This window comes from Aedes albopictus, chromosome 3 (genome assembly GCF_035046485.1).
Source record: "Aedes albopictus strain Foshan chromosome 3, AalbF5, whole genome shotgun sequence".
Taxonomy (NCBI): Eukaryota; Metazoa; Arthropoda; class Insecta; order Diptera; family Culicidae; genus Aedes; species Aedes albopictus.
The window spans coordinates 155,026,966-155,052,079 of NC_085138.1; the positions used below are offsets into that span (position 1 = coordinate 155,026,966).

Genomic DNA, 25,114 nt, shown 5'->3' on the forward strand with positions numbered 1-25,114 from the left:
CAATTGACACAATTCTTGGAATACGGTGAGATAGGTATAGTATCTACCCGTGTACAAAATTTCAAGTCAATCGGTTCAAAATTGACCGAGTTACAGTGGAAAACAGACGAAAATAACAGACGAAGAAAACCACCGCCCAAGTAGCGCGATACCCTATCTTCTTTCTCTTACTTTTTTCCTCCCCTGTTGGGGAAATTCAGTCACTGCGACCAATAAGTTGAACTTTTGTGGCATATATTCTCTTACTTACCTTACCGGTCAGACTAAGGCCTGAGTGTCGTCTGCTGTACGCAGGAGTCGTTTCCATTCGACTCGGTCCAGGGCTGTGCGTCTCCAGTCTCCCACTCTGCGAAGGGTCCGCAAACCTTCCTCCACTTGAACGACCCACCTAGCTCACGTCTTCTTGTACCGGTCGATTTGCTCTCGAAAACCTTTCAAATCGGGTGACTATCCGACATCCTGATGACGTAACGCATTCACCGTAGCCTCCCGTTTTTCGCGGTGTGGGCGATGGTTGGTTCTCTCAGCAGCTGATGCAGCTCGTGGTTCATTCGCCTTCTCCAAGTCCCGTCTTCCATCTGCAGTCCGTCGTAGATGGTAAACAAAACCTTTCGTTTGAAAATTCCAATGGCGCATTGGTCCTCTGCACGTAGAGTCCATGCTTCGTGCTCATAGTGGACTACCGGTTTAATCAGCGTTTTGTAGATAGTTAACTTCGTGTGACGGTGAACTTTGTTCGATCGTAGAGTTCGGCGGAGTCCAAAGTAAGCTCGATCACCTGCTACAATGCGTCTTTGAATTTCTCTGTTGGTGTCATTTTCGGCGGGCCCGAGCAGCTGAACGAACTTCGTGAAAATCGTTCCGCTCGTGTTCGTCTCCGCTCTCCTTATTACACCCTTAAAAGCAACGTTAAACAGCAAGCACGGAAGACCTTGCCCAAAAGACCATAACGCTCTGCGAGATTCGAAGGGACTCGAGAGTGTCCCTGATACTCGATCTACCCACATCACTCGATCCATCGACGGTCTGATCAATCGTGTCAGTTTATCCAGGAATCCGTATTCTGCCATAGCTGGTCTCGGCCAATTGTATCATACGCCGATTTAAAATCAATGAGCAAGTGATGCATGGGCACATTGCATTCGTGGCATTTCTGCAACACCTGGCGGATGGCAAATGTCTGGTCCGTTGTAGCGCGTTCATCCATGAATCCTGCCCTATGAACTCTATTACAATAAGTGATAGGCGGTGGAAGCTCAGGTAAAATATGATCTCCTGGGCGCCCATTAAAAACATCACCCCCGGCGAAAACTGGCGCTTGAGCCTAGCTATTTAGCACTGCAGTTGGAGGAAATGCCAATGCAGAACCCGTAGCTTCCGGGAAGGTAAGCCCAGCTCCCTGGGTTAGTGGGTTTGTGTCAGGCCCTGCGATCTAGCCGTAAAAAATACTAGCAACGTAAAATCAACAAGAGAAGAATGCGAACCGATATCTATGGCAACGACCACAGCGACGTAAAGGGACTTGCGATTAGAAGCTCGGTACGTGGAACTGCAGATTTCTCAACTTCATCGGGAGCACCCGCATACTCGCCGATACACTGAAGGACCCCGGGTTCGGAATCGTAGCGGTGCAGGAGGTGTGTTGGACAGGATCTATGGTGCGAACGTTTAGATGGTATGATTACCATCTACCAGAGTTGCGACAACACACGTGAGCTGGGAACAGCTTTTACAGTGATGGACGACATGCAGAGGCGCGTGATCAGTTGGTGGCCGATCGACGAAAGAATGTGCAGGTTGAGGATCAAGGGTCGATTCTTCAACATTAGCATAATAAACGTGCACAGCCCTCACTCCGGAAGCACTGATGATGACAAAGACGCATTTTACGCGCAGCTAGAACGCGAGTACGACCGCTGCCCAAACCACGACGTCAAGATCATCATAGGGGATCTAAACGCTCAGGTAGGCCAGGAGGAGGAATTCAGGCCAGCAGACGATCGAAAATGGCCTACGCCTCATCGATTTCGCCGCCTCCAAGAACATGGCCATTCGTAGCACCTTCTTCCAGCACAGCCTCCCGTATCGTTGCACCTGGAGATCACCACAAGAAGGACGCAGCGCGGGTGGTAATGCTGCAGCATGGAACCCGACAGAATGTGGAACGATACAAACAGAAACGAAAGCAGCAGACTCGTCTCTTCCGGGAGAAAAAGCACCGCGTGGAAGAAGCGGAGTGCAAGAAAATGGAACTGCTGTACCATTCACAAGAAACACGTAAGTTCTACCAGAAGCTCAATGCATCCCGCAAAGGCTACGTGCCGCAAGCCGAAATCTGCAGGGATAAGGACGGGAGCCTCCTGACGGACAAACGTGAGGTGATCAAAAGGTGGAAGCAGCACTTCGACAGTACCTGAATGGCGAAGAGAATGTAGGCTCGGGGGATCAAGGCAGCGGAGGATATGACTATGTTGGCGCAGCAGAGGACGGGAGCGAACCAACTCCCACGCTTAGGGAAGCTAAGGATGCCATCCTCCAGCTCAAAAACAACAAAGCGGATGGTAAGGACGGTATCGCAGCAGAACTCATCAAGATGGGCCCAGAAAAGTTGGCCACCTGTCTGCACCAGTTAGTATCTGGGAAACCGAACAGCTGCCGGAGAAGTGGAATGAAGGGATAATCTGTCCCATCCAAAGGAAAGGCGACAAGTTAATGTGTGAGAACTTTCTAGCGATCATCATTTTAAATGCCGCCTGCAAAGTGATATCCCAGATTATCTTCCGTCGTCTTTCACCTAAAGTAAATAAGTTCGTGGGAAGTTCTCAAGCCGGTTTCATCGACGGCCGGTCGACAACGGACCAGATCTACACCGTACGGCAAATCCTACAGAAATGCCGTGAATACCAGGTCCCAACGCACAGCCTGTTCATCGACTTCAAGGCGGCATATGATAGTATCGACCGTACAGAGCTATGGAAAATCATGGACGAGAACAGCTTTCCCGGAATGCTTACCAGACTGATAAGAGCAACGATGGACGGTGTGCAGAACAGCGTAAGGATTTCGGGTGAACTATCCAGTTCATTCGATTCTCGGCGGGGGCTACGACAAGGTGATGGACTTTCCTGCCTACTATTCAACATCGCTCTGGAAGGTGTTATGCGGCGAGCCGGGCTCAACAGCCGAGGTACGATCACAAAGAATAGACGTTTAAACTCGAACAATAATACGTTGAAATCGAACGCTACCAACGGAGACTGCCCCACATATAAAGTCGATTTGACCTCACGATGGCAGTGTTCATCGTTGTGAGATATAAGATGTACTGAATAAAGCTGTGATAAAGAGAATGATCACAGCAGGCGATATAGCGCATTTGAATGTGATGCGAACTGTCAAGCAGACAATGTTAGGATCCCTGCTTGCGTAGCAACAACTCCAGGCGTCACCCAACCGCGCTCACTCTTGCCACTTGCGAACCAACGTCAGCCTGGGTAAGTTGTGTGTGCTGCACGTGAGGGGTGATTCCTTCCCAGAGAAATCCTAAACTCCACATTGGCGAATTCCTGCCAGTTTTTCGTTCAATCGCGAAAAAAAATCGAACCAATTTATTATTTTGCTGGGAGGAATCACTCTTCAATTTGCATGCGAAAGTGAGAAAATTACGACAACCCAAAAAAAAGTGAAAAATGTGGTGTGATATTCATCGTGGGCTCCGGATGGTGCATGTTTCCGGATGATTTTTTGTGCTTGGACAATTATTGAGGAAGAAATAAAACACGAGCAAAATAAACCAGCAGCAGTAACTGGTAAGGAAAAGCTATAGTGATTCTGTTATTTTGTGCTTACAGCGTGTTGTTTGCCGTGGGGGAAAACCTCCGGCAGTGTCCGCTGACGAAAAGCAAGGTTGGAAAGATCCTGTTGTTTTGCATCGTGCAAATGTCGGATCGAATGCTTACAGCGTGTTGTTTGCCATGGGGGGAAACCTCCGGCAATGTCCGCTGACGAAAAGCAAGGTAAGAAAGATCCTGTTGTTTTGCTTCGCGCAAATGTCGGATCGAGTGCTTACAGCGTGTTGTTTGCCGTGGGGGAAAACATCCGGCAATGTCCGCTGCCGAAAAGCAAGATTAGAAAGATCCTGTTGTTTTGCATCGTGCAAATGTCGGATCGAATGCTTACAGCGTGTTGTTTGCCGTGGGGGAAAACCTCCGGCAATGTCCGCTGCCGAAAAGCAAGGTTAGAAAGATCCTGTTGTTTTGCATCGTGCAAATGTCGGATCGGAAGCTTACAGCGTGTTGTTTGTCGTGCAGGAAGAATCCCGACAATGTCCGCTGACGAAAAGTTAGGTTAGAACGATCCTGTTGTTTTGAATCGTGCAAATGTCGGATCGGAAGCTTACAGCATGTTGTTTGCCGTGGAGGAAGAATTCCGACAATGTCCGCTGACGAAAAGCTAGATTAGAAAGATTCCGTTGTTTTGCTTCGCGCAAATGTCGGATCGGAAGCTTACAGCGTGTTGCTTGCCGTGGAGGGACAGTCCCGGCAATGTCCGCTGACGAAAAGCTAGGTTAGCAAGATCGCGTTGTTTTCTTTCGTGCAAATGTCGGATCTGAAGCTTACATCTTGTTGTTTGTCGTGGCCGATAAATCTTAGCAATGTACGAAAAAAAAATTAGAAAAATCCCGTAGTTTTGATTCGTGCAAATGTGGGATCGAATGGTTACAATAAATCGTTTATCAAAAGGTGTCGTCAATGTCGGCTAGCCAAAAGAAGGATTATGTTGATGCAGTTTGTTTTCTGTGGCTAGTGTTTCAATGAATGACAATGCTTTATTATCTTTATCTATAGATAGATGTATACACGCAGAAAAAAAGATTGTATACTCAACAAAATGTTGGGTCAAACTCGACAAACTTGATTGTCATCTGAAGGCTAACAAACATTTTTGTTGAGTTCAACCCAAAATGTTTGTCGACTCGACAAACATGATGGTAAACATCTCCTTTGAAGAAGTTTGTCATGTCAACAATCTGCTTGTTATATTAACAATCATTTTTGTTAAATCAACAAACTGGTTTGTTAATGTGACAGCTGGGAACGTTTTTGTTTTTTTTTTCAATTTTCTTGAGAAAAAATACTAATTTATGTTTCATATGTTTATTTTTTTGTTCTAGGATGCTTAAATAGTACACAAATGAGTTCACGATGGAAACTTTATCCATATTCACCCTGGTCACCTTCGGTGCCGCATTCCTATGCGATCCCGCACGATGGGGACAAGCTTATTAGCTGGAAGTGAAAAAAGTGCACAATTTATTTAGTTTTCTTATCTAGTAGAGTAGATTTTGGCTTTAACAATACTTAAAATACACGTAAATACAAACAAAAAAAAAAAATTTAACAATACTTACATGTTATACCGATATATTTCGATGAAAATGTAGGCGGCTGCAAACGAAGACCGTGCTGAAAGCAACCAGATTTGAAGAAGTCCCATCTGAACGAGGCAGTTGATGCGTTTTGGATGTGAAAATTTCTTCCCTGAGCGCAGTGTATAAAAATGCAAAAATGATCAATTCATTAAAGAAGTTTCCAGCTGCTCTTAGCGAATCGCCGAGAAAGCGTCCACGCACTAAGAAGACGGCTGCGCTTAAATTGTGATGTAATGCAAGCAGAACTTACCTATTATTTGCTTCATAAAATAAATATCTACAATATCTTAATTTTAGCTAAAAATGTTGAAAAGTTTGCACAAACTGATCGCACCAGACCAGTAGTGTGTTTATGTTTATGAAGTTAGTATACACTCTACATTTTTGCTACACGTCTGACAGATAATACCCATATTTAACAAACATGTTTGTTGATCTGAACAATTTTATTGGAGGTTCAACAAAATTTGATTGTTGTTGCAACAAATGTGATTGGTAGACTAGCAAACGTGTTGGTTTGAATCCAACAAACCATTTTGTTGATTCAACTTAACCAAATTTCTGTGCGTGTAGATTATATATGATGTATTTTATCAGATATCTCGAATTTAAACGATGGAGAAATGGGATAAATTCGGGTATAAGATTGAATAAAGACTCAAAGAGCAAGTTTTTTTTTCAGAATTACCAAAGCGGTAATTTTCTTAAATATTACAAGTATAGGGGCTTGCATTACGAACAAAACTTCAACAAAATCACATATGATTTTTAAGCATTGCCCTCAAAACTATTTTGAGAGCAAGGACGGCTGTATCGAGCGACCCCGAACGAGAAAAAAAGAGAGATAATGATGACGTCACTGTGCAAGCTACAATTGCTCGTCGGAAAACATCATTCCTACAATTAAGTACTAAAATGTTCGATCTTTTTGGAAAAGAAAGTAGCAGCAGCATAGTCAGAATGGTACCTCACAATGAAAATTGTATTCGGCAGCCATGGAAGCAGCTGCAACGTATGTGACGATGTAATATAACAGTTAATTATGTTGAATGGTTGTAAGTAAATACTCCAAATTGAGATACGGAAATTCAATTTTATGTTAAAAATGTGTAAAACTTCTTTAGAGTAGAAGAAGGATGTGAGATATAAGATGTACTGAATAAAGCTGTGATAAAGAGAATGATCACAGCAGGCGATATAGCGCATTTGAATGTGATGCGAACTGTCAAGCAGACAATGTTAGGATCCCTGCTTGCGTAGCAACAACTCCAGGCGTCACCCAACCGCGCTCACTCTTGCCACTTGCGAACCAACGTCAGCCTGGGTAAGTTGTGTGTGCTGCACGTGAGGGGTGATTCCTTCCCAGAGAAATCCTAAACTCCACAATCGTTAAAATACACTAGCCCACAAAGCCACACGAACGCCAAACGGCCAAAAACGGCGAGCACTGTGAAACGATTTGACCCCGGGAGTAGTTGCGTGGTCCCAGACGGGGACTGGTCTAAACCCCAAGCGGCTGGTCTTGGGCTAACGGCCTCTTCGGGGGTGGGTACACAAGGCTTTCTACTAACTCCCGGGTCCCAGGGCGTTGATAGTAGGGGTGGAGCTTCGGATGTGGGAGTCGTACTATAAAAACTGGAATTTTCACTTACTTCAGTTTACTGAAGTGTTCGGCGGCGGGTGGTGACGGTCGAGGCGGTGACGGGTGAAGCGGTGACAGGCGAGGCGGTGAAACAGCGGTTCCCAACCACCACGGACTTCTAACGGCGTGAGGGTAGATACACCCACTCGCAGGGACGCCTGGCGAGAGGCGAGGGGCTACTCAATGGCCTCCCACCGCCACGATGAACGCACGGTGTTGGAGAGGCTGAACTGCCTGGATTCGGAGTCTCGGGTTTAGGAGCGCTTGGTAGTGGATGACGGGGACGGACAAGGTCTGCAGCAATCTAACGGTGTCATTCTTTGGATCGATGGCGAACCGGGCCGGCGGTGCTCGGTGAAAGCGTATTCTCCTATTCGCAACGGGGATTTTTACGGGTAACTTATTGGGCCTACGCCAACACTCCTGTCTCACCGGAGGGCCATCGTGCCAGTTCTGTTTAGCGTCCCAACCAACACTGATTGGGACGACCACGCTGATGGGGCTACCACCCTGGATTTAGCTGGGAGTGATGCAGCATTTCTTACTCAGCCGCTGGACACCAGAACAGACGCTGTTTGAGCCGCACCTCCTTGGTAAACAGACGCTCGGGACGTATCTCCTCAAGTCAGAAGGACAACAGTGCCCATGCTCCACTACCAGCTAAGCACACAACTCTTAGCTGGCGGTCTTTGTCATCGATGGACCCGTGGAAGCATGAGGTAGGAACTTGTGAGGACCAGTGTTGCACACTCTCCTTATCGCATTACCGTTTTGCAGCCCTGGCTTCTTTTGAGGTTATGTTTTTATTAGACTACATTTGGTAAGGTAACCAAGCCATATATGTAGCCGCATAACACCATGAATAATAAGGAGTCACCTGTTTAATGGTCTTTTACCATCGGAACAGATGGTGCGTAGTTCTTAGAATACTAGAAGATTAACGTTACATCAATTGCTTACAGACAAATTTCAACTAGTGGGGCTATCATGTATCTCGAGAACATGCCGAAATGCGCTCTTTGCAAAGTTACATTTCATCATTTTCAGTTTTAAGCATTGAAAAATTATATTTAATCAGTACGACGAACAGACCGAGCGAGTGAGAGGTGAAAAGTGTACACATATCGTCCTATCTATCTATACAATTGCATAGGTATAGTTTGGTAGGTTGTAGGTATTCGTTCATCTGTTTTTTTTTTGTCGGCATTGCAAGCATAAAGAAAGTCATAGGAACGAACTGTCACGGGGCGAACATTTTCGAATTTCGAGTTGACGAATGTTAGAGATGTGAACCAGGTCAGCTGTGCATGCCGGGGGAGAAAATTAATGAATTGAACAAACTTTGTCGGAATGTTTTGCCGAAAGCGAGTCCAGAGGAGAAGTGTTTCCGTAGTATGTGACGCCATTGTACCGAGATAAATATTTTATGTATAATAATTGTTTAATATGGAGGGATGGAACCAATGGAAGCACAATGTCGTATGAGTTTGATATCCCAATTTAGTACTGGGACGCTGAAATGTTGAATTGTGATCTGAATAGAAATACACTAGAACTCCAATGGCGCTGTAATCACTTTTCCTATTTGATTAAATTTATAACTTTTATTGTAATTATTGATTGTTTTTAAGTGTCCAGCTTGAAGAGAATCTTTTGTTTTGGCAAACAAAATTTATTTGACACTTCTAGTACCGCTACTGACGCTGTAAGGGCGTGGCAAACGTTATTCTACTGTGATCTGAGACAATAATTGTCGGACAAACAAGGCATAAAACAAGCAACAAAGGAGGCGCGGTGATTACTATTTATCCCAACCAACTGGTAACAGATATTGACATGAGCTGTGTTGGTAAAATCACCAAACGTCTTTGGTGAGTAATTTTGATGAGTTGCGCTGTCGAAATTTTTGGTAAGCATTAGCATTAAGGTGAAACATCAAGAAATCCCATTGCAGTTTTTCATACAAACTTTAGAGGCTCAAATCTGACGAACAAAGCATCAAACCAAGCCGCATATGTTTATCCTGGCTTTGCTCACTTGCTAAAAGAGGCAGCTTTTGCAAATCCAGCGCATTTGTTTACAAATTTTTATGGTTGGTGCTATTGAAAACGTGAGTAGGGGTCCAAGTCGGCCATTGTGGCAGCCATATTTGTATTCTCTGAAGGAAACTCCTTAAGCGAGTCGCACAAATTCGTAGGTGGTACAGTTCTAGACCGCTGTTATGAGGGTTGCCTTCTTCCCGTCTGAACCAAAGCACAAATATTTGGGACTAGTCTCTGACTCTTAGACAAGACTTACGCAATCCTCCAATGGTCGAGAACTGTCCTGGCCACGTCCTTGTGACTGCTGAGGGATTGGAAATGATGGTTAGTTTTGGACACCTATGAAAGATGTATACAGCTCTACGATCGCTCAGACCTATGTGTCACGGGAATTTGGGTATTTTTAGTGGAAGGGCAGGATACGTTTGGTAAACGTTCAGGCGCACAAAATATTATTTGGTTGTGTTGAGACAGCTGCCTCCAGAATTCTGGTTTGTTTTTTCCATATTGACCGCTGCAGAACTGGGTGGTCGAAAATCTGGAATGTGTTCATTATCGGACACTAGTTCACTATGGGATTGCTCTTGATGTCCTGACCAACTTGGTCGAAGTGTAACAGTCCACAATTAGGACAAAACTAAACTTTATTTAACGGTTGAAATTACAACATAAATAATCAATCAACAACTAATCCCTTATCAACACAACACGAAACTGATCTCCAATCTTTCGAGCCATGCTCCTCTCTCACTATCGTTCTCAAGCGAATCAGTCTCATCGGCTTCAGAGAGAGTAAATTGCAGTACAGAGAAACGTGGCACAGGGTTGAATCTACGACGGGGTTTCGATGATAAGGAGGTTCAAAAAATTCCAATAGGGGTATCCAAGGAAATTTCTCACGGGGATTCCTCCTGAAATTCTTCCAGGAATTCAATCAGTCATTCCTCAAGGAATTTCTCCATGGATTCCTCCTGGATGTACTCCGGGATATATTCCAGTGATTCCTCCAGCAAATACTCCAGAATTTTTTCAGGAAATACTCCAGAAATTTCTCCAGGAATTGTTCCGGAAATAAATTTAGAATGCATCCAGGAATTATCTTAGGAATTATTCCATGAATTCTTACAGGAAATACTCCAGGAAATCCTCCAGAAATTCCACAAAATAACAAAAATAACTACAAAAAACCTCCAGGAGTTCTTCAAGGATTTCCTCAAGGAAATCCGCCAGGATTCTTCTAAGAATTTCTCCACGAAATTCTTTAAAAATTCCTTCACAAATTACTGCTTGCATTCTTCCTGAAAGTACTCCAAGGTTTCCTCCAGAAATTTCTTCAAGAAATTCTTGAAGAAGTTTCTGGAAGTATTCCTGGAGGAATTCTTGGAGGAATTCCTGAAATAATTCTTCAATGAATTCCTGGAGATATTCCTAGAGAGATACTTGCTGGAATTCTTGAAAGAAGTCTTGAAGATATTCCTAAACTAATGGAATTCTTTGAAGGGAGTTCTGGAAGGATTTCGCGAAGGAATTCTTGGAGGAATTGCTGGGGTGTTTCCTGTAGGCATTTCCGGAAGAATTTCTGAAGGATTTCTTACACTCATTGCACAATTATGGGTCACTCAAGGAACAACCATTTCATAATATGAATCGTTTTTCATACAAAAACAACACTTTCATTATTTTTATTTTATATTCTCCTCTTTTAAACCCCTTTTTATTGTTTTAAATAAAAATATGCTTGTAAAATTCAATTTAGGCGGTGAAAATTACTAAAATGTTGGTGAATAATGAAAACCACAATAATGGGTCAAAATTGGCTGTGTAACAATTATGGGTCAATTTGCTGCCTATTATGGGTCACTCAAGAGAAATCGGCTCAACAATAATGTTTTGTCTATTTTTTCAATGAATGATCACTTATTCTCGATAGATCAACTATAGTAGAATCCAAAACTGGTCTCAAACCTCTTAACGAAGCGTGTTTTCACGATTTAGAATCAATTTTTCGAAATTGGGACAAAATCTCCAACACAACCACCGATAAACGCCTAAAAGTATGCAATGCCCATGTACGCAGAACTGTCAATATTATGCTACACAAAAAGTGACCCATAATTGTGTGATTTTCGGTGTTCTTTGGCACAATAATGAGTCACTTAAATTTTGTCTGAAATAAGCTTTAATTAGCTGCAGTCACATGAATTTCTACATTTAGAACGTAAATTATACCTTTGTTCTGGTGACAATACCATTTCGCACAAGAAAATCACTAAATCTCGCTCTTACAGAGCTTACGAAAGCAGCGCACGCACTGTCCGTTATTCACAATCGAAGCGTTACTTTGACAGCTAGTTTTGCGCCGAACAAAAAAATATCGAAAATATGTATTTTTTGATGTATTAGCCCGTGTGCGATACGTATAGTGACACAAAACAAATCAACTTATGTACGAAAAATAATAATAGCTAACAAAAGCTTGCAATTAATAAGTATTTATCTATTAAAGTGAAAAGTGACTAATAATTGTGTGTGACCCATAATTGTGCAATGACTGTATAATAATTCCTCTCAAGGAAGTTATTGAAAAAACACTGGAGGTATTCTTAGAGGAATTAAGAAGGAATTCCTGGTTAAATTCCTGGAGGGATTCTTGAAGGATTTTTTGCAAGAAGTATTGGAGCAGAACAATGATACATATTGCCCATTTTACTGGCATTTTACCAGATTAACTGGTATGTCTGAAACATACTGGAAAAACTTGTAATTAGAAGGCACGAAATGTTGCTAATTGGCAAATTGAGAGATGAAATTTGTGATGTTGGAGCAGGTCTAGGAGCATTCTTATTATAGTTCCAGTCGGAATTCTTTCTTGAAGGAATCCCTGGAGTTGTCAAAGCAATATTTTCTTGAGGTATTTCTGGAGGTTTCCTGAAGAATCTTGGAAGTATTCGTGAAGGAATTTATGGAGAATTTTTCGGATGAATTCTTGAAGGATTTTTAGAAAAAAAAAAAACCTCTGGAGGTATTTCTGGCGATATTGGTGGAGGGATTCTTGGAGGAATTCTTTGCAGACGTCTTAGAAGGACCCCTGGTGAAACTCTTGGGGAAATTCCTGTAGGAATTTTAGGAAGAATTCTCGGAGAAATTCTTTTTTCGAATTCTTGGTGGAATTCTTGGGAGAATTCCTGGAGGTGAATTGCTGGAGGCTTCCTGAAGGAATCTCCAGACTAATTTCTGTGGAAATTTCTGGAAGACTTTCTGGTGGAATTCCAAAAATAATTTATTAAGGACTTCCTGAAGGAGCTCTTGGAGGAATTCCTGGAGTAATTCCTGAAGGAATTCCTGGAGTAATTTCGGGAGGAATTTTTGGCGTAAGAAATTTGGCGTTAAGAAATTTTTGGACGAATTTCTGAGAAAATCCCTGGAGGAATGCTCGGACGAATTCTTAGAGTATTCCCAGAAGTTTTTTCTTGAGGAATATGTTTCCTGACGGATCCTGGAGGTATTCATGGAGAAATTTCTGGAGAAATTCTTGAAGAAAATTCTTTCAAAGTCTCTGGGGGTATTTCTGGAGGAATTTCTTGGGAGATTCCTCTAGGCATTTCTGGAGGAATTTCTGGACGATTTCCTGTAATAACTCCTGAAGGTATTTATTGAAAAATCCCTGGAGGTATTCCTAGAGGAATTAAAAAGAAATTCCTGGTCAAATTCTTGCACGAATTTTTGACTGAAGTATGTGTGCGCTTTAGCTTAACTGCGAGCAAGCGGGAGCTGTGGGAATGCACACCAAGATGCACACGCACTTTGCACTTTGACGTTATGCGAAGAGTGACGACGACGCGGGTGGCTGTGATTTGCCATGCCTACTGCGATCACAAGATGTGCCGTGCGTTACCAACTGGTACATATATTAGTATGAATCTACTATCACACAGTATGGGAGCAGGTCTTTGAGAAATTCTTATTAGAGTTCCAGTCGGAATTCTTGAAAGAACTTCTGGAGAAATTCTTGGACGGATTCTTGGAGGAATTCTTAGCAAAAGTTTTGGAGGATTATCTGGAGAAATTCTTGGAGGAATCCCTGAAGAAAATCCTGGTGGGATTCTTGAAGGCGTTCTTAACAGAATTCTTGGAGTAATTCATGGAGAAGTTCTTGGAGGAGGCCCTTCAATTAATAACTGTGGAAATGCTTAAAGAACACCAAGTTGAAGCGAGGCAGGCCCAGTCCCAGTGGGGACGTAGAGCCATAAAGAAGAAGACGAAGAATAAGAAGAATAAGAAGAAGAAGAAGAAGAAGAAGGAGGAGGAGGAGGAGTTCCTGAGGGAGCTCCTGGAGGAATTCCTGGAGTAATTCCTGGAATCTGGGAGAATCTGGTGACCCATCTTGAACACTCACTCTCTTATCGTATATGGATGACCCCTTATCGATTGTTGGTGGTCTGGAATCAGTTTCATATGCCTCGAAAAACTGGTCAATCTGAAACTAAAAGGCTAACTAAGAGAAAACCGGATGAATGATGATGATTCATCCTTGGTGAATATAAACTCTTAAAATATACATACAGTGCAGAAAAAACACTATCAATATATTCTTGGTATCTAAACCTGCATTTTTTTTTCGTTCTTCATCTTCCCTCCCACAGAGGCCCGTCAGCACGGTGTCGGTTACTATGCGTTCTCGACTGACCGCGAGGAACGTAACCGTCAGCAGCAGGAGCTCGACTCGATTCGCGATGCCACCTTGGAAGCCCAGAAGGAGCGGGAAGATTTGCGCAAAGCACGCGACAAGATAATTGCCGACCGGATGAAGGCTGCCAAGGCACGGCAACGGGTTCGACAAGGGCTGCCCCCGGAGGAGGAGAAGAGGGAGGAGGCGAAACCGGAGTCGGAAAAGGAACCGCAGCAGCAATCGGATGCTGCCACCACGGACGATGCGCTGTACGATACGAGCGAGGAGCGAAAGCGGCTGAAGGCGGAAGCCAAGGCACAGCGCAAGAAGGAGAAAGAGGAACGCAAAAGGGACCGTGAACGGCAGAAGCACGTTCGACCTTGGGACGAAGGGAAGCACAAGGACGAGGAGATGGAGTGGAAACCGGCCCGGGAGTGGCACGTCATGTCCCAGGAGGAGTGGAACGAGATGAAACGGAAGGAGCGGATAGATGAGTTTGCTCCACCTGTCGATTATGCACCGAAAACGGAACGAAGACGGAACGTTAGGGTGAGTCTTGATTTTGTTTATGTTCCACTTTTCTCTTTTCATTTTTTCAACGCATGACCGTAATTTTTCATTAATTCTGCCGAACAAAGCATTCATGACAAAACAGTCCGAACCTATTTTTTTTTGCCTAGTTTACGGCTACCTACTCTTCTCTTAAAATTGGCATACCCTAACAGAACAATCCTTTTCAGCCCCCGACATACTACGAGGACAGGGTTGGCCAACCGAACGACCGGGATGCCGCTGATGACAATGATGGGAACAATTCCGAAGAAGATGAGAACGAACAGATTGGTCCGCTTCCCACTGATCGATTTTATAACAGCAGCAGAGCACACAGCACGGCTAATAATCCACTTCTGCCGTCGTCGGTATTCTACGGTGGTGGTGGTGCAGCAATAGATGAGGATGTCGTCAGCATGCCTACCATCCCGGGAACGGAGGACGACATCGTTTTACCGGAAGAAACGAATCGGACGCTGTTTTTCACCACCAAGAAGAACAAGAAGGAGTTTAAACGACGGAATTATGATGCATCGTTGGACCATGATGCTGGGTCGGAAAAGCGATTCAAACCACAGCAGCAGCAGCAGGCGGTGCCCATACGGAATGAATTGAGCGATGGCGAGTCGGAAGACGACCGGAGAGAGTCAAGTAGGCGTGGGGCGGCGGCGGCGGCGGGCGAAGGGGCGGAAATACCACCGCCTCCTACGTTCGAGTATTATGGGCCCAGCTCGGCGGCGGTGAGGCAAAACCAACAACGTAGCAAAGCAGCGCCGGTTTCGAAAAATGCCCTCGAAGCATCCATCGAGGCTGGTTTACGGTTTTTGCGGGAACAATCCGATAAGGGTGGCCCCAGCACCGGCACCAAGAACAAGTGGACCTCTAATGCGGATTATTGATGGTTGCATGCCGCGGGTGGGTCCGTGGTTCGGGGATGAATAAAAATAATTATTTGTTTTCATAATTAGATTGCTGGTACAATGTACAAGCGACTGGAGAGGAGTGAACATCCCATGGATTGGCTGATTTAGAATACATAGTGTGCTATGTATTATGCTAGTAGGCTATGGTTATATGACAGAATAATAAATCAGATTACTGCAGACATTCAAAGAGTACGGAAGTCTATATGATTACGAGGTATCACATCTGGCGGACGAGGATAAATTCTTTCGAATCAGGTCACCACGAATAAAGCCGAACGAAACGCAAATTTGGAATTTTTTCTGGAGAATTTGAAATAAATTGAACAAATTGAAACAGAAACATTTTATTTGATCAGGTATTTGCTTTCGGTTGTGAAATATTAAGTAGAATACTGCTCCGGCAGGACACACTGCTTCTGCAGGACACACTGCTTCGGCAGGACAAACTACTTCGGTAGGACACTCCGCTGCCACGAGCAGGGAAAGGCGTAAAAGCCAGGAACATGAATAGCGATAATCAGAACGCATTGCAACTGACACCGACACAAAACCAGAATTGTTTGAAAAATAACAATTTAGTGCTCCATAGCAACCATTTCTATGTGTAATTTTGAATTTTCAGCGTAAGAATGGAAGCTTGGAACATATGCCCGTTTAAGTTCAACCATCTTCCGGAGACACAGACTCGGACAGAATGGTTGCGTTGGAAACGAAACTTCGAAGTAATTGTGGCCGCTAGCGAGGAGAAGAATTCTACCAAAATCAAGAACATTCTTCTTGCCAAAGGAGGTCTAGAACTTCAAGACTTATTCTATTCAATTGATGGAGCTGATGTGGTGGAAGATATTGAAAAAGGAGTTGACCCGTACAAGATAGCCATAGCCAAGTTGGATGGACATTTCGTTCCGAAGCAGCACGATTCTTTTGAGCGGAACGAGTTTTGCCAACTATCACCGGCCACTACTAATGAAGGAAAGCGCGAACCACTGGGGAAATTTTTGATGCGTTGTGCGGACCAAGCGAAGAGGTGTAATTTTGGAAAGACGGAGGCTGAAAGTCGTGAATTGCGGATCATGGACAAGGTAATTTATCATGCTCCGGCCGAATTGAGAGAGAGGTTGTTGCAGAAAGAGAAATTGAATTTGGCACAGCTGACACGCATTGTAAATTCGTTTGAATCGATCAAGACTCAATCAAAAGCGATTGAAAACACAGGATTAGGTGATGCATCAGCGTCCACAGGTTTGATCTAAATTTTGCTTTTTAATTAGATATAACTTAAATAAGAGAGGGAGTTTATTCTATAATATTGTCATTTGTCTACAGTTTCGGATCAGACTACGCGGATCAATAAGCTAAATACTACGGCCAATCGTTATGGTAGCACGTGTTTCCGTTGCGGTCAGCAGAGTCATTATGGAAACGATCGCGAATGCCCAGCGGGTGGAAGGAAATGTGAGAAGTGCCACAAAATAGGACATTATGCTAAAGTATGTCGATCAGGAGCAGCATTCAAACGACGTTATGAAGGATCAAATTTTGGCCATCCAGATAAACGAAGGAAATTTGGGAATGTACGTGCGATTGTAGCCGAACAAAACCTGGAGCAGGCTGAACCTGAAAGTTTTATTTTCAATATTGGCGATGGAGACGAATGCCTGTGGACAAAAGTCGGAGGTGTGCTGATACAGGTCCTCATAGATTCGGGAAGTTCAAAGAACATAATTGATGATAAAACTTGGCAATATATGAAGCTGCATGGCGTCAAGAGTTGTATACCGTTCAATGTTCCTAATACAGTCCTGAGAGGATATGGCCCTGAAGCTAAGCCGCTAGAAATCGTTGATGTATTTGAAGCATATGTAGAAGTGGATGCCACGGAAAGAAAACTTGGAACAAATGCAATGTTTTACGTCATCAAGGGCGGACAGCAATCTCTTCTTGGGAAAGAAACAGCCAAATCTCTCGGAGTGTTGAAGATCGGATTACCAAATCAAATCAACTCGCTGTCATCCGTGGAGAAACGATCATTTCCGAAAATGAAAAATGTACAAGTGAGGATTCCAGTAAATCGAAATTTCACGCCGATTGCTCAACAAGTTCGTCGACCTCCGATAGCCCTACTCAGTAAAATTGAAGATAAATTGGATCAACTTTTAACCATGGATATCATTGAGCCAGTATCAGGTCCTGCTGAATGGGTTTCACCACTTGTCATCATCGTAAAGGATAACGGTGATTTGCGTCTATGTGTAGACATGCGCCGTGCAAATCAAGCGATCCAGAGAGAACGCCACATTATGCCAACATTCGAAGATTTTCTGCCCCGGTTCAAATCGGCCCGGTTTTTCACTCGACTAGACATTAAGGATGCATTTCACCAGGTAAACTAGAAATTTAATGAGAAATTGTATGAATTATTATTTTTTATATAGTTTTTAATATTGTTATTCCATATTTTTTTTGCCTTAATTGCATTAGATTGAATTGGAAGAATCATCTAGACATATAACAACATTCATATGTCACAAGGGCCTATTTCGATATAAAAGGTTAATGTTTGGCATATCATGCGCTCCATGATGCGCTCCGGAAATGTTCCAAAAGGTTATGGAGCATATTTTGGCAGAATGCGAAAATGTTGTGAATTTTATTGATGATATAATGGTGTTCGGCGCCACTGAAAAGGAACATGATGATGCATTGAGGAAAGTCGTAGCAGTATTAAAAAGTCGGAATGTTCTACTAAATAAGGACAAATGCATTTTCAAAGTCAGGCAGGTTGAGTTTCTTGGACATTCGGTGTCATCGGAAGGAGTTCGTCCAATGGTTAGTAAGATTGAAGCATTACAAAGATTTCGAGAACCGAAAACATCAGAAGAGGTCAGAAGTTTTCTCGGTCTAGTAACCTATGTAGGAAAATTCATTCCTGACTTAGCCACAATAACAGAACCACTTCGGCAGTTGATATGTAAAGATAACAAGTTTTGTTGGGAAGTTGAGCATCAGAAAAGTTTTGAGCACCTTAGCATTGGTATGGGCCGTAGAAAAGTTTTCAATATACCTCATTGGTCGGGAATTTGAGCTAGAAACAGACCACAAGCCACTGGAAATTATATTTTCACCTACCTCTAAGCCCTGCGCCAGGATTGAACGATGGGTGCTGAGGCTTCAATCATTCAAGTTCATTGTAAAATACAGGAAAGGTTCAGGAAACATTGCGGATTCATTATCGCGCCTTGTAACCGAAGACAAATCAGATGAATTTGAAACCGACAATCATTTCTTAGTGCTCGCTGTTCAAGAATCGGCTGCGATTGATGTAAGTGAGATTGAAACTGTATCCAAATGTGACCCTGAGCTCAAAGCAGTGAAGGAATGTTTAGAATCAGGGAATTGGAATAATTCGGCAGCAAAATCATTCGAACCGTTCAGGAACGAGCTTGGCATGATAGAAGATACTATTGTACGCGGAAATAAATTAGTTGTGCCACAAGGACTGCGACCCAGGATGCTACAACTTGCGCATGAAGGTCATCCAGGAGAATCAATCATGAAGAAACGTTTGAGAGACCGAGCTTGGTGGCCAGCAATGGATCGCGAAGCTAAAGATTTTGTAGCTAAGTGTGAAGGATGTCAACTGATAGGACTACCAAGCAAACCACTTCCAATGAATCGAAGAGAACTTCCTACAAAACCATGGATCGATGTCGCTATTGATTTTATGGGACCACTGCCTTCAGGAGAATACTTGCTAGTAATAGTAGACTATTTTAGCAGATATAAGGAGGTTGAAGTAATGGCAAAGATCGGCTCACGCGAAACCGTCAATAGACTCAACAAGATATTCACCCGGTTGAGATACCCTAGAACGATTACCCTGGATAATGCAAAGCAATTTATAGGAAAAGAGTTTGAAGAATACTGCAAAATACATGGTATTCATCTTAATCATTCAGCGCCGTACTGGCCACAAGAAAATGGGCTTGTCGAAAGACAGAATCGGTCACTTTTGAAAAGATTGCAGATTAGTAATGCGTTGAAAAGAGATTGGAAGAAGGATTTGAACGATTATCTCCTGATGTATTACACAACTCCTCATTCAACCACTGGTAAAACACCTACAGAATTGTGCTATGGACGTACGATTAGGTCGAAGATACCATCGATTGACGATATCGAAACTATTCCGGAGTCATCGGATTATCGCGATCAAGACAAATTGAACAAGCAAAAAGGAAAAGAAAGGGAGGATAGAAGAAGAAATGCTCAAGATTCGGACATCTGTTGCGGCGATATTGTTTTAATGCAGAACCTTTTACCATCAAACAAACTGGCGACTACATTTGGTAAAGCAAAATACAAGGTATTGGAACGCAAAGGTCATCGGGCTACTGTGGAGAACCAGGATACTGGAGCAACATATGAACGAAATATTGCACATTTGAAGAAAATCGATATTCCGGTCGCGTCTAGTTGTTCTACGAGAACGGAAACCGGTCAAGAGGTGCTCAGAGGACCCGTAATAGAAGACCCCGAAGTGAGGAGCACTGATGCAGATGAACCGTTATTCCGAGGTTTTGAAGAAAATGAAGATACATTTGCTGGAGTTTGAAAAAGTTAAATAATCAACACTTTAGAATTAAATATTGATTGTATGTAAATAATAAACCATAGTTTCAAGATCGTTTAACTTGGTGAAACTACATTGTAAATTATATGAAAAAGGAGATGTGCTATGTATTATGCTAGTAGGCTATGGTTATATGACAGAATAATAAATCAGATTACTGCAGACATTCAAAGAGTACGGAAGTCTATATGATTACGAGGTATCACACATAGCATCATTCCGTGTTCAACAAAGTAAGTAGAATTGGACTTTAATTTCAAAGATTAGATTTTACCAGTACAGGTGTGTGTATATCCGATATCGTAAGCACACGGGTATTCAGACCATGCAGAGGGTAACGGGTACGATTCCCGCTCGATTCAGGAACTTTTCGTCATGTAAATTTCCTAGACTTTCTTCGGTTACATTTCGCATTACATAATTAAACTTATTTCGTTTAACTGTTGTGCAGCAGACGACTCTGTCTTGAATTCAACCGAACTTGTATACGTTGTCGCTGTGATGTCGTTTGCGAAAAAAGACTGTGATAAAAATGAATTTGGGACGAGTCTAAATGAGTGCAAATGTCGTAATACGGCAATATAGAAAATTATAATCTATAGATATCACATGCGACTCGCAACCAGCACCTTAACGACCACATAAAGTATCTTCGTGTCTTCCATACGATATTCACATACAAAATGGGAACAACAAGGAACGAACTCATCGGATATTTCTATTCAAGCAAATTTAATGTATACTCGTTCGGATCACTTGCTGAGTTTCTAGTCGTCGGAAGGCTTAGAGGCTTCTCAAGGACAACAATCCAATAGAAAATTTGTCTAGACATTCGTTTAGAATTCCATAATAAAAACTATCAAATTTCGAATAATATCCAACACAATCTTTTTGTATGGTGACCTTCATTATAGATCGACTTGTAAATCTTGAATTTGATCGTTTTCAGATGTGTTGCCATATTAATTTGCGTTTGTTGATTACACGCTCATTTCAATTTGCACGAATATGAGTATAAGGCAGTTAGATGTTGGCTACGACAGGGGTTCTCAAACTTTTTCAGCTTGCGACCCACTTTCGACTTTTAAAGAATTTGGCGACCCACCAGAGCGTATTTTCATAAAATACGTCATTTCTGTAAATTTGGACTGACTTTTTAATAAATACATTTTATCGCTTCCATAGGCTTTGAATCAACTTACGTTTCCTAAGTAGTAAATAGTTTTTTTTTTCTAATTACACTAGTTTACAGCATTTTTGAACTCGGTAAGCTGATGATCGTTTTTGGTGTACAATCATGCCCTGAGTTCGAACACGCAAAGGAAAGAAATTACAGTAGAGCGGATTTTTTCGATTTTTCATACAAGGTTGATGATTTGAAATCGATTTCTGTTCTATTTTAAAGCAAAGTCTATCACCAGCGGCGTCATGGTCGCAATTTTTTCCGCAGTCAAGTTCGCAGATTGTGAACAATCCTCGGTACTCACTTTACGTAATTTATGTTTAGCCCCTTACTGTCAGAGCTGTCAGATCAGTGTAACACGCTAAATAAAATTTACACAAAAGGCCATTTACACGGAAAAAAATACACGGTTATGAATATTTATTGGGTACCGGACTGGTCACCGAAAATTTGATCTTTTTCTTTGGTACATCGAGGTCTTGAAATTAGTCTATGCTATCACTTCACACATCTCATTCTCCGTAATCAATGCCCCGATAGAGCTGAATTTTTTACTGTAACTCGCCTACATCTGATATGTCAAATAAACGTTGAGAAAGAATTTTTTAATTGTTTTGTTTTCTTATTGAAAAAAAAAATACATTTTCTTCATATATTTTTGGTAATTTTGCTAAAATTTAAGGAGATCGTCCCCAAAACTCGCCAATATCTTGAATTTCATCAACCTGACGCAAAACCTGCATTTAGATGATCGAATGGTATTATATTCAGCTTTTAATTTATGGAAAAAAGATTTAAAATTGGTTGAACAAAACGCAAGATATTTGATTTTTTTTTCGAATTCCATATTTTAAAAAGTTGTAAAACTATATTGAGCTGTAACTCAAAAACTATTCTACTTACAATTTTTTGAAGCACGGTTTCGAAATCAGCGCTAAATTATGCTTCAAAAATTTTGGTCGTTGACAGAAGTTCACGATTTTCGTTTTATTTTGTAAACTAGTGTTATTGTACTCTCTGTTTTTTTTTAGAAAAGCCCCAAGGTACCCAAGTGTCCTTTTTCGGTAAACTCTTAGTCTAAAGAATTTGAGATAAGTTTCCAAGTTTCCAATCAAATCTGATTTCAAGTAGCACTACAAAACAGGTTTTTGGTTTTCTCTCACATATTCTAGAAATAAACAGAACAAAAAATATTTATACAAATTCTTTGAAGATAGTAGCAGTTTTGTACTTCTGCAGAACTTTAAAATCTACTACAAAATGACAAAATAAGACATCAAGTCACACTTATTTTATTTATATTTTTATTGCAATCATTTTTCAGTTCTGATTTCTGCGAAAGTTCGGATTATCGATACTCATCAGAATTGTTCCGATGTTAACCTTTACTTAAGTTCGGTAAAGTTTAGGTTTCTTGTCGAAGTTTGGTAATTTTTTGCTGATTTTTGATAAATCTATTTTTTTCTTGATATTTTAACTGCTAAACTTGGTATGTAAATCTAACTGGTAATGTAAACTGCAAGCAAGAAAAAATCCTTTTGATTGAAAACTCATAGTTTCAGGATCGATTTCAGAACACAGACAGTAGAGCAAATATTAAATGTACTTCAGATTAAGACTTATAATACAACATTTTGAATAGCAATAAAGAGACGCCACACTTCTAAAAATGACTCTGTCGATTGTGTACATTACACAATGGCTAGTAGACATAAGATAAGTAAGACATTTATTACAATATTGCCCAAGCCTTCGCGACCCACCAAAAATCAGCCCGCGACTCACCAGTGGGTCGCGACCCATAGTTAGAGAAACGCTGGGCTACGATATATTTCATTGATGCCAGGGGCCTGGCAGGTAGCCTAGTGGTTAAGGCCAAGGATTGGTATATTCGCCTCACTCCATTCATATTCACTCCTCTTAGCTGAATCGATTCGAGAAAGATGCAGCAAACGGATTGTCGTGATCAAGCACGCAACCCCATCACCAGTGGGTAGCCATGCGCAAGTTTCTTGACATGGATATTCGTTGCCGTTCGTCGCAGTTTAGATCGCAAGCGAATGAATGAATGGCGAATGGCGAAGAATGCTGGTGAGCGATCAAAGCGGCTATTATCATAACTAGAAGAGAATTTTAGTTACACGGCATCCCCAAATTAATCGATAAAGTATAATTAGGTTATGGATACCGTGACGCAATACTTGTGGAATTGAAACAATATTTAAAACCGATAGTTGATTAACTGAATAATTGAATCGAACTTTCGATCTCCGTATCCACTGATCTCGATGATTTCCTCGCTGTCACACTGTTATATATAAATTGCATATAAAATAGCCCGTTTTGTTTAACTCCAGACAAGGCTTTATAATTGTGCTACAAGAAACCTTTACCCAACTCCATCTTGCTGCAAAAGCTTGTGAAACGTCAAACGCAATAATGTTTACATTGAACAAGCTGTGTGGTTGCGCCAACTGGGTCTTCGACACAGCTTCTAGCTGAAAGAATGTTCTTTAACCCTAAAAGGGATACCTTCATGGCCACAGTTTCGTCACCTCGCTGAGTGTGTTCCATCAAAGACGAGCTCTGAAAGGCACCTGGGGTCCAATGGACCCCAGGTATCCCTTTTAGGGTTAAACAGTTATGGAGCGTTGCTGTTTTGTGTATTTGGGAACATTACAAAACATGCTGTATGAGAGCAGTTGTTTCATTGGTTAGGACTCTTATTCGATTTGCACATTTTCCGGCAAACCTTTCGGAGTTGGATTAACGTGCAATAAAAGCAACCCAAATACATAATTTCACAGTACAGAAATGGATAGCTGTAAAGTATTTGTGTAGCAGCTACATATATATCCCGCTTAAAGTTAGTTTTGACAATAATGTTTACATCCGACAAGTCGTGTTGGTATATCAACAGTTTCTTTATTACAGCTTCTAGCTGTAATGATATCGCATAACAGCTTTCAAAGCGCTGCTGGTTTGTGGATTTGTCAGTATTACGAATTGTACTGTATAGTAGCAACTGTTTTGTTAGTGGGGACTCCTATGCAATTTGTTCAAGTTTTCACATCTTCCGGGAAATCTCCCGGAGTTGGAATAGAGTGCAGTAAAGGCAGCACCAGTGACAAGTGATTGATTTCAGAAAAGCGAGTTCGGTAGTTGTGTAATGCTTGATTTGTAGCCGTGTATTAGCTTATGATTTATATTTGACTAGCTTCCCTTTTATTCAGCATTGATTGCTTCAATTCGATTGTTACACAATAGATAGCAAACGACTGAAGCTTATAGCGCTGAAAATGTTAGTTGGGAATACATTGAATATGTTTCATTGGAACTTATTGTGATAAAATGAACTATTTCATATCTAAATGTCAATTTCTTGATTTTGCTTTGGCTGACCAAGCCATGTGGGAAATTACACTGTTGAAAATGCTTAAGCTTAAAATATTTAAGCTATCAGGCTAGTTCATAGTTTACTAATAGCTGTAAGAAGAAACAATATTTTAGCAACATTTCAATTATTATGATATAAATTACAGTCGACTCTCCATGTCTCGATGTTCTACATCTCGATATCTCTCCCTATCTCGATGGTTTGATCGGTCCCTTCAGTCTACGTACATTTTTCCTCCCTACATGTCGATATCTCCTTATCTCGATATCTCTCTATCTCGATGCGATTTCGATCGTTTTTGTTCTAGATTTTCTCTCTATATGTCGATATGCCCATTTTCACAGGTTACTAGACCGCGTTTCCTAGGTGCAAAACATTATGGGAAGGCAGAGTGACATCTGTTTGTTGTTGGTTTTTCTTATGCCGTTTTTCTTTTTTAACCTGGGTTGGAACTGGATTGGCGGAAAATGTGTAAACAAACAACGTCAAACAAACTTTAGTACAAGCGAAACCGAAGTCGGGTTGGGGTTGAAACTGTGATCTGATCCAGTTCCAACCCAGGTTGGAACTGGATAATAAAGAAAAACGGCATTAGTAACGGAGTTTTTTTCAATCTAGTGTGCATTACAAATTGGTTCT

The 25,114-nt window shown here is 41.8% G+C and overlaps 2 protein-coding genes across 2 annotated transcripts in view; both read left to right on the forward strand.

The window, feature by feature from the left end:
- The window catches only part of LOC109431794 (coiled-coil domain-containing protein 174), a 35,509-nt gene extending 20,206 nt beyond the window's left edge, over window positions 1-15,303 (forward strand). The window contains exons 4-5 of the mRNA XM_019708060.3: window positions 13,759-14,333; window positions 14,525-15,303. Of these exons, the coding sequence (XP_019563605.3) occupies window positions 13,759-14,333; window positions 14,525-15,235 (1,286 nt within the window). The 3' untranslated portion in view covers window positions 15,236-15,303. The remainder of the gene's footprint in view (window positions 1-13,758; window positions 14,334-14,524) is intronic.
- A 76-nt stretch (window positions 15,304-15,379) lies between these two features.
- On the forward strand, window positions 15,380-24,827 carry LOC134284253 (uncharacterized). Its single transcript, XM_062842993.1, has 4 exons — window positions 15,380-15,618; window positions 15,885-16,504; window positions 16,589-16,717; window positions 24,820-24,827. The coding sequence occupies exons 2-4, from the start codon at window positions 15,892-15,894 to the stop codon at window positions 24,825-24,827; spliced, it is 750 nt and encodes a 249-aa protein (XP_062698977.1). The 5' UTR covers window positions 15,380-15,618; window positions 15,885-15,891.
- The last annotated feature ends 287 nt before the right edge of the window (window positions 24,828-25,114 follow it).

What these genes read in the sequence shown, in the direction of transcription:
- LOC134284253 (XM_062842993.1), top strand. Translation starts at nt 15,892, where the DNA reads ATGGAAGCTTGGAACATATGCCCGTTTAAGTTCAACCATCTTCCGGAG. An exon ending in TGATGCATCAGCGTCCACAG is followed by an intron (nt 16,505 to 16,588) that starts GTTTGATCTAAA and finishes ATTTGTCTACAG; the next exon opens with TTTCGGATCAGACTACGCGG.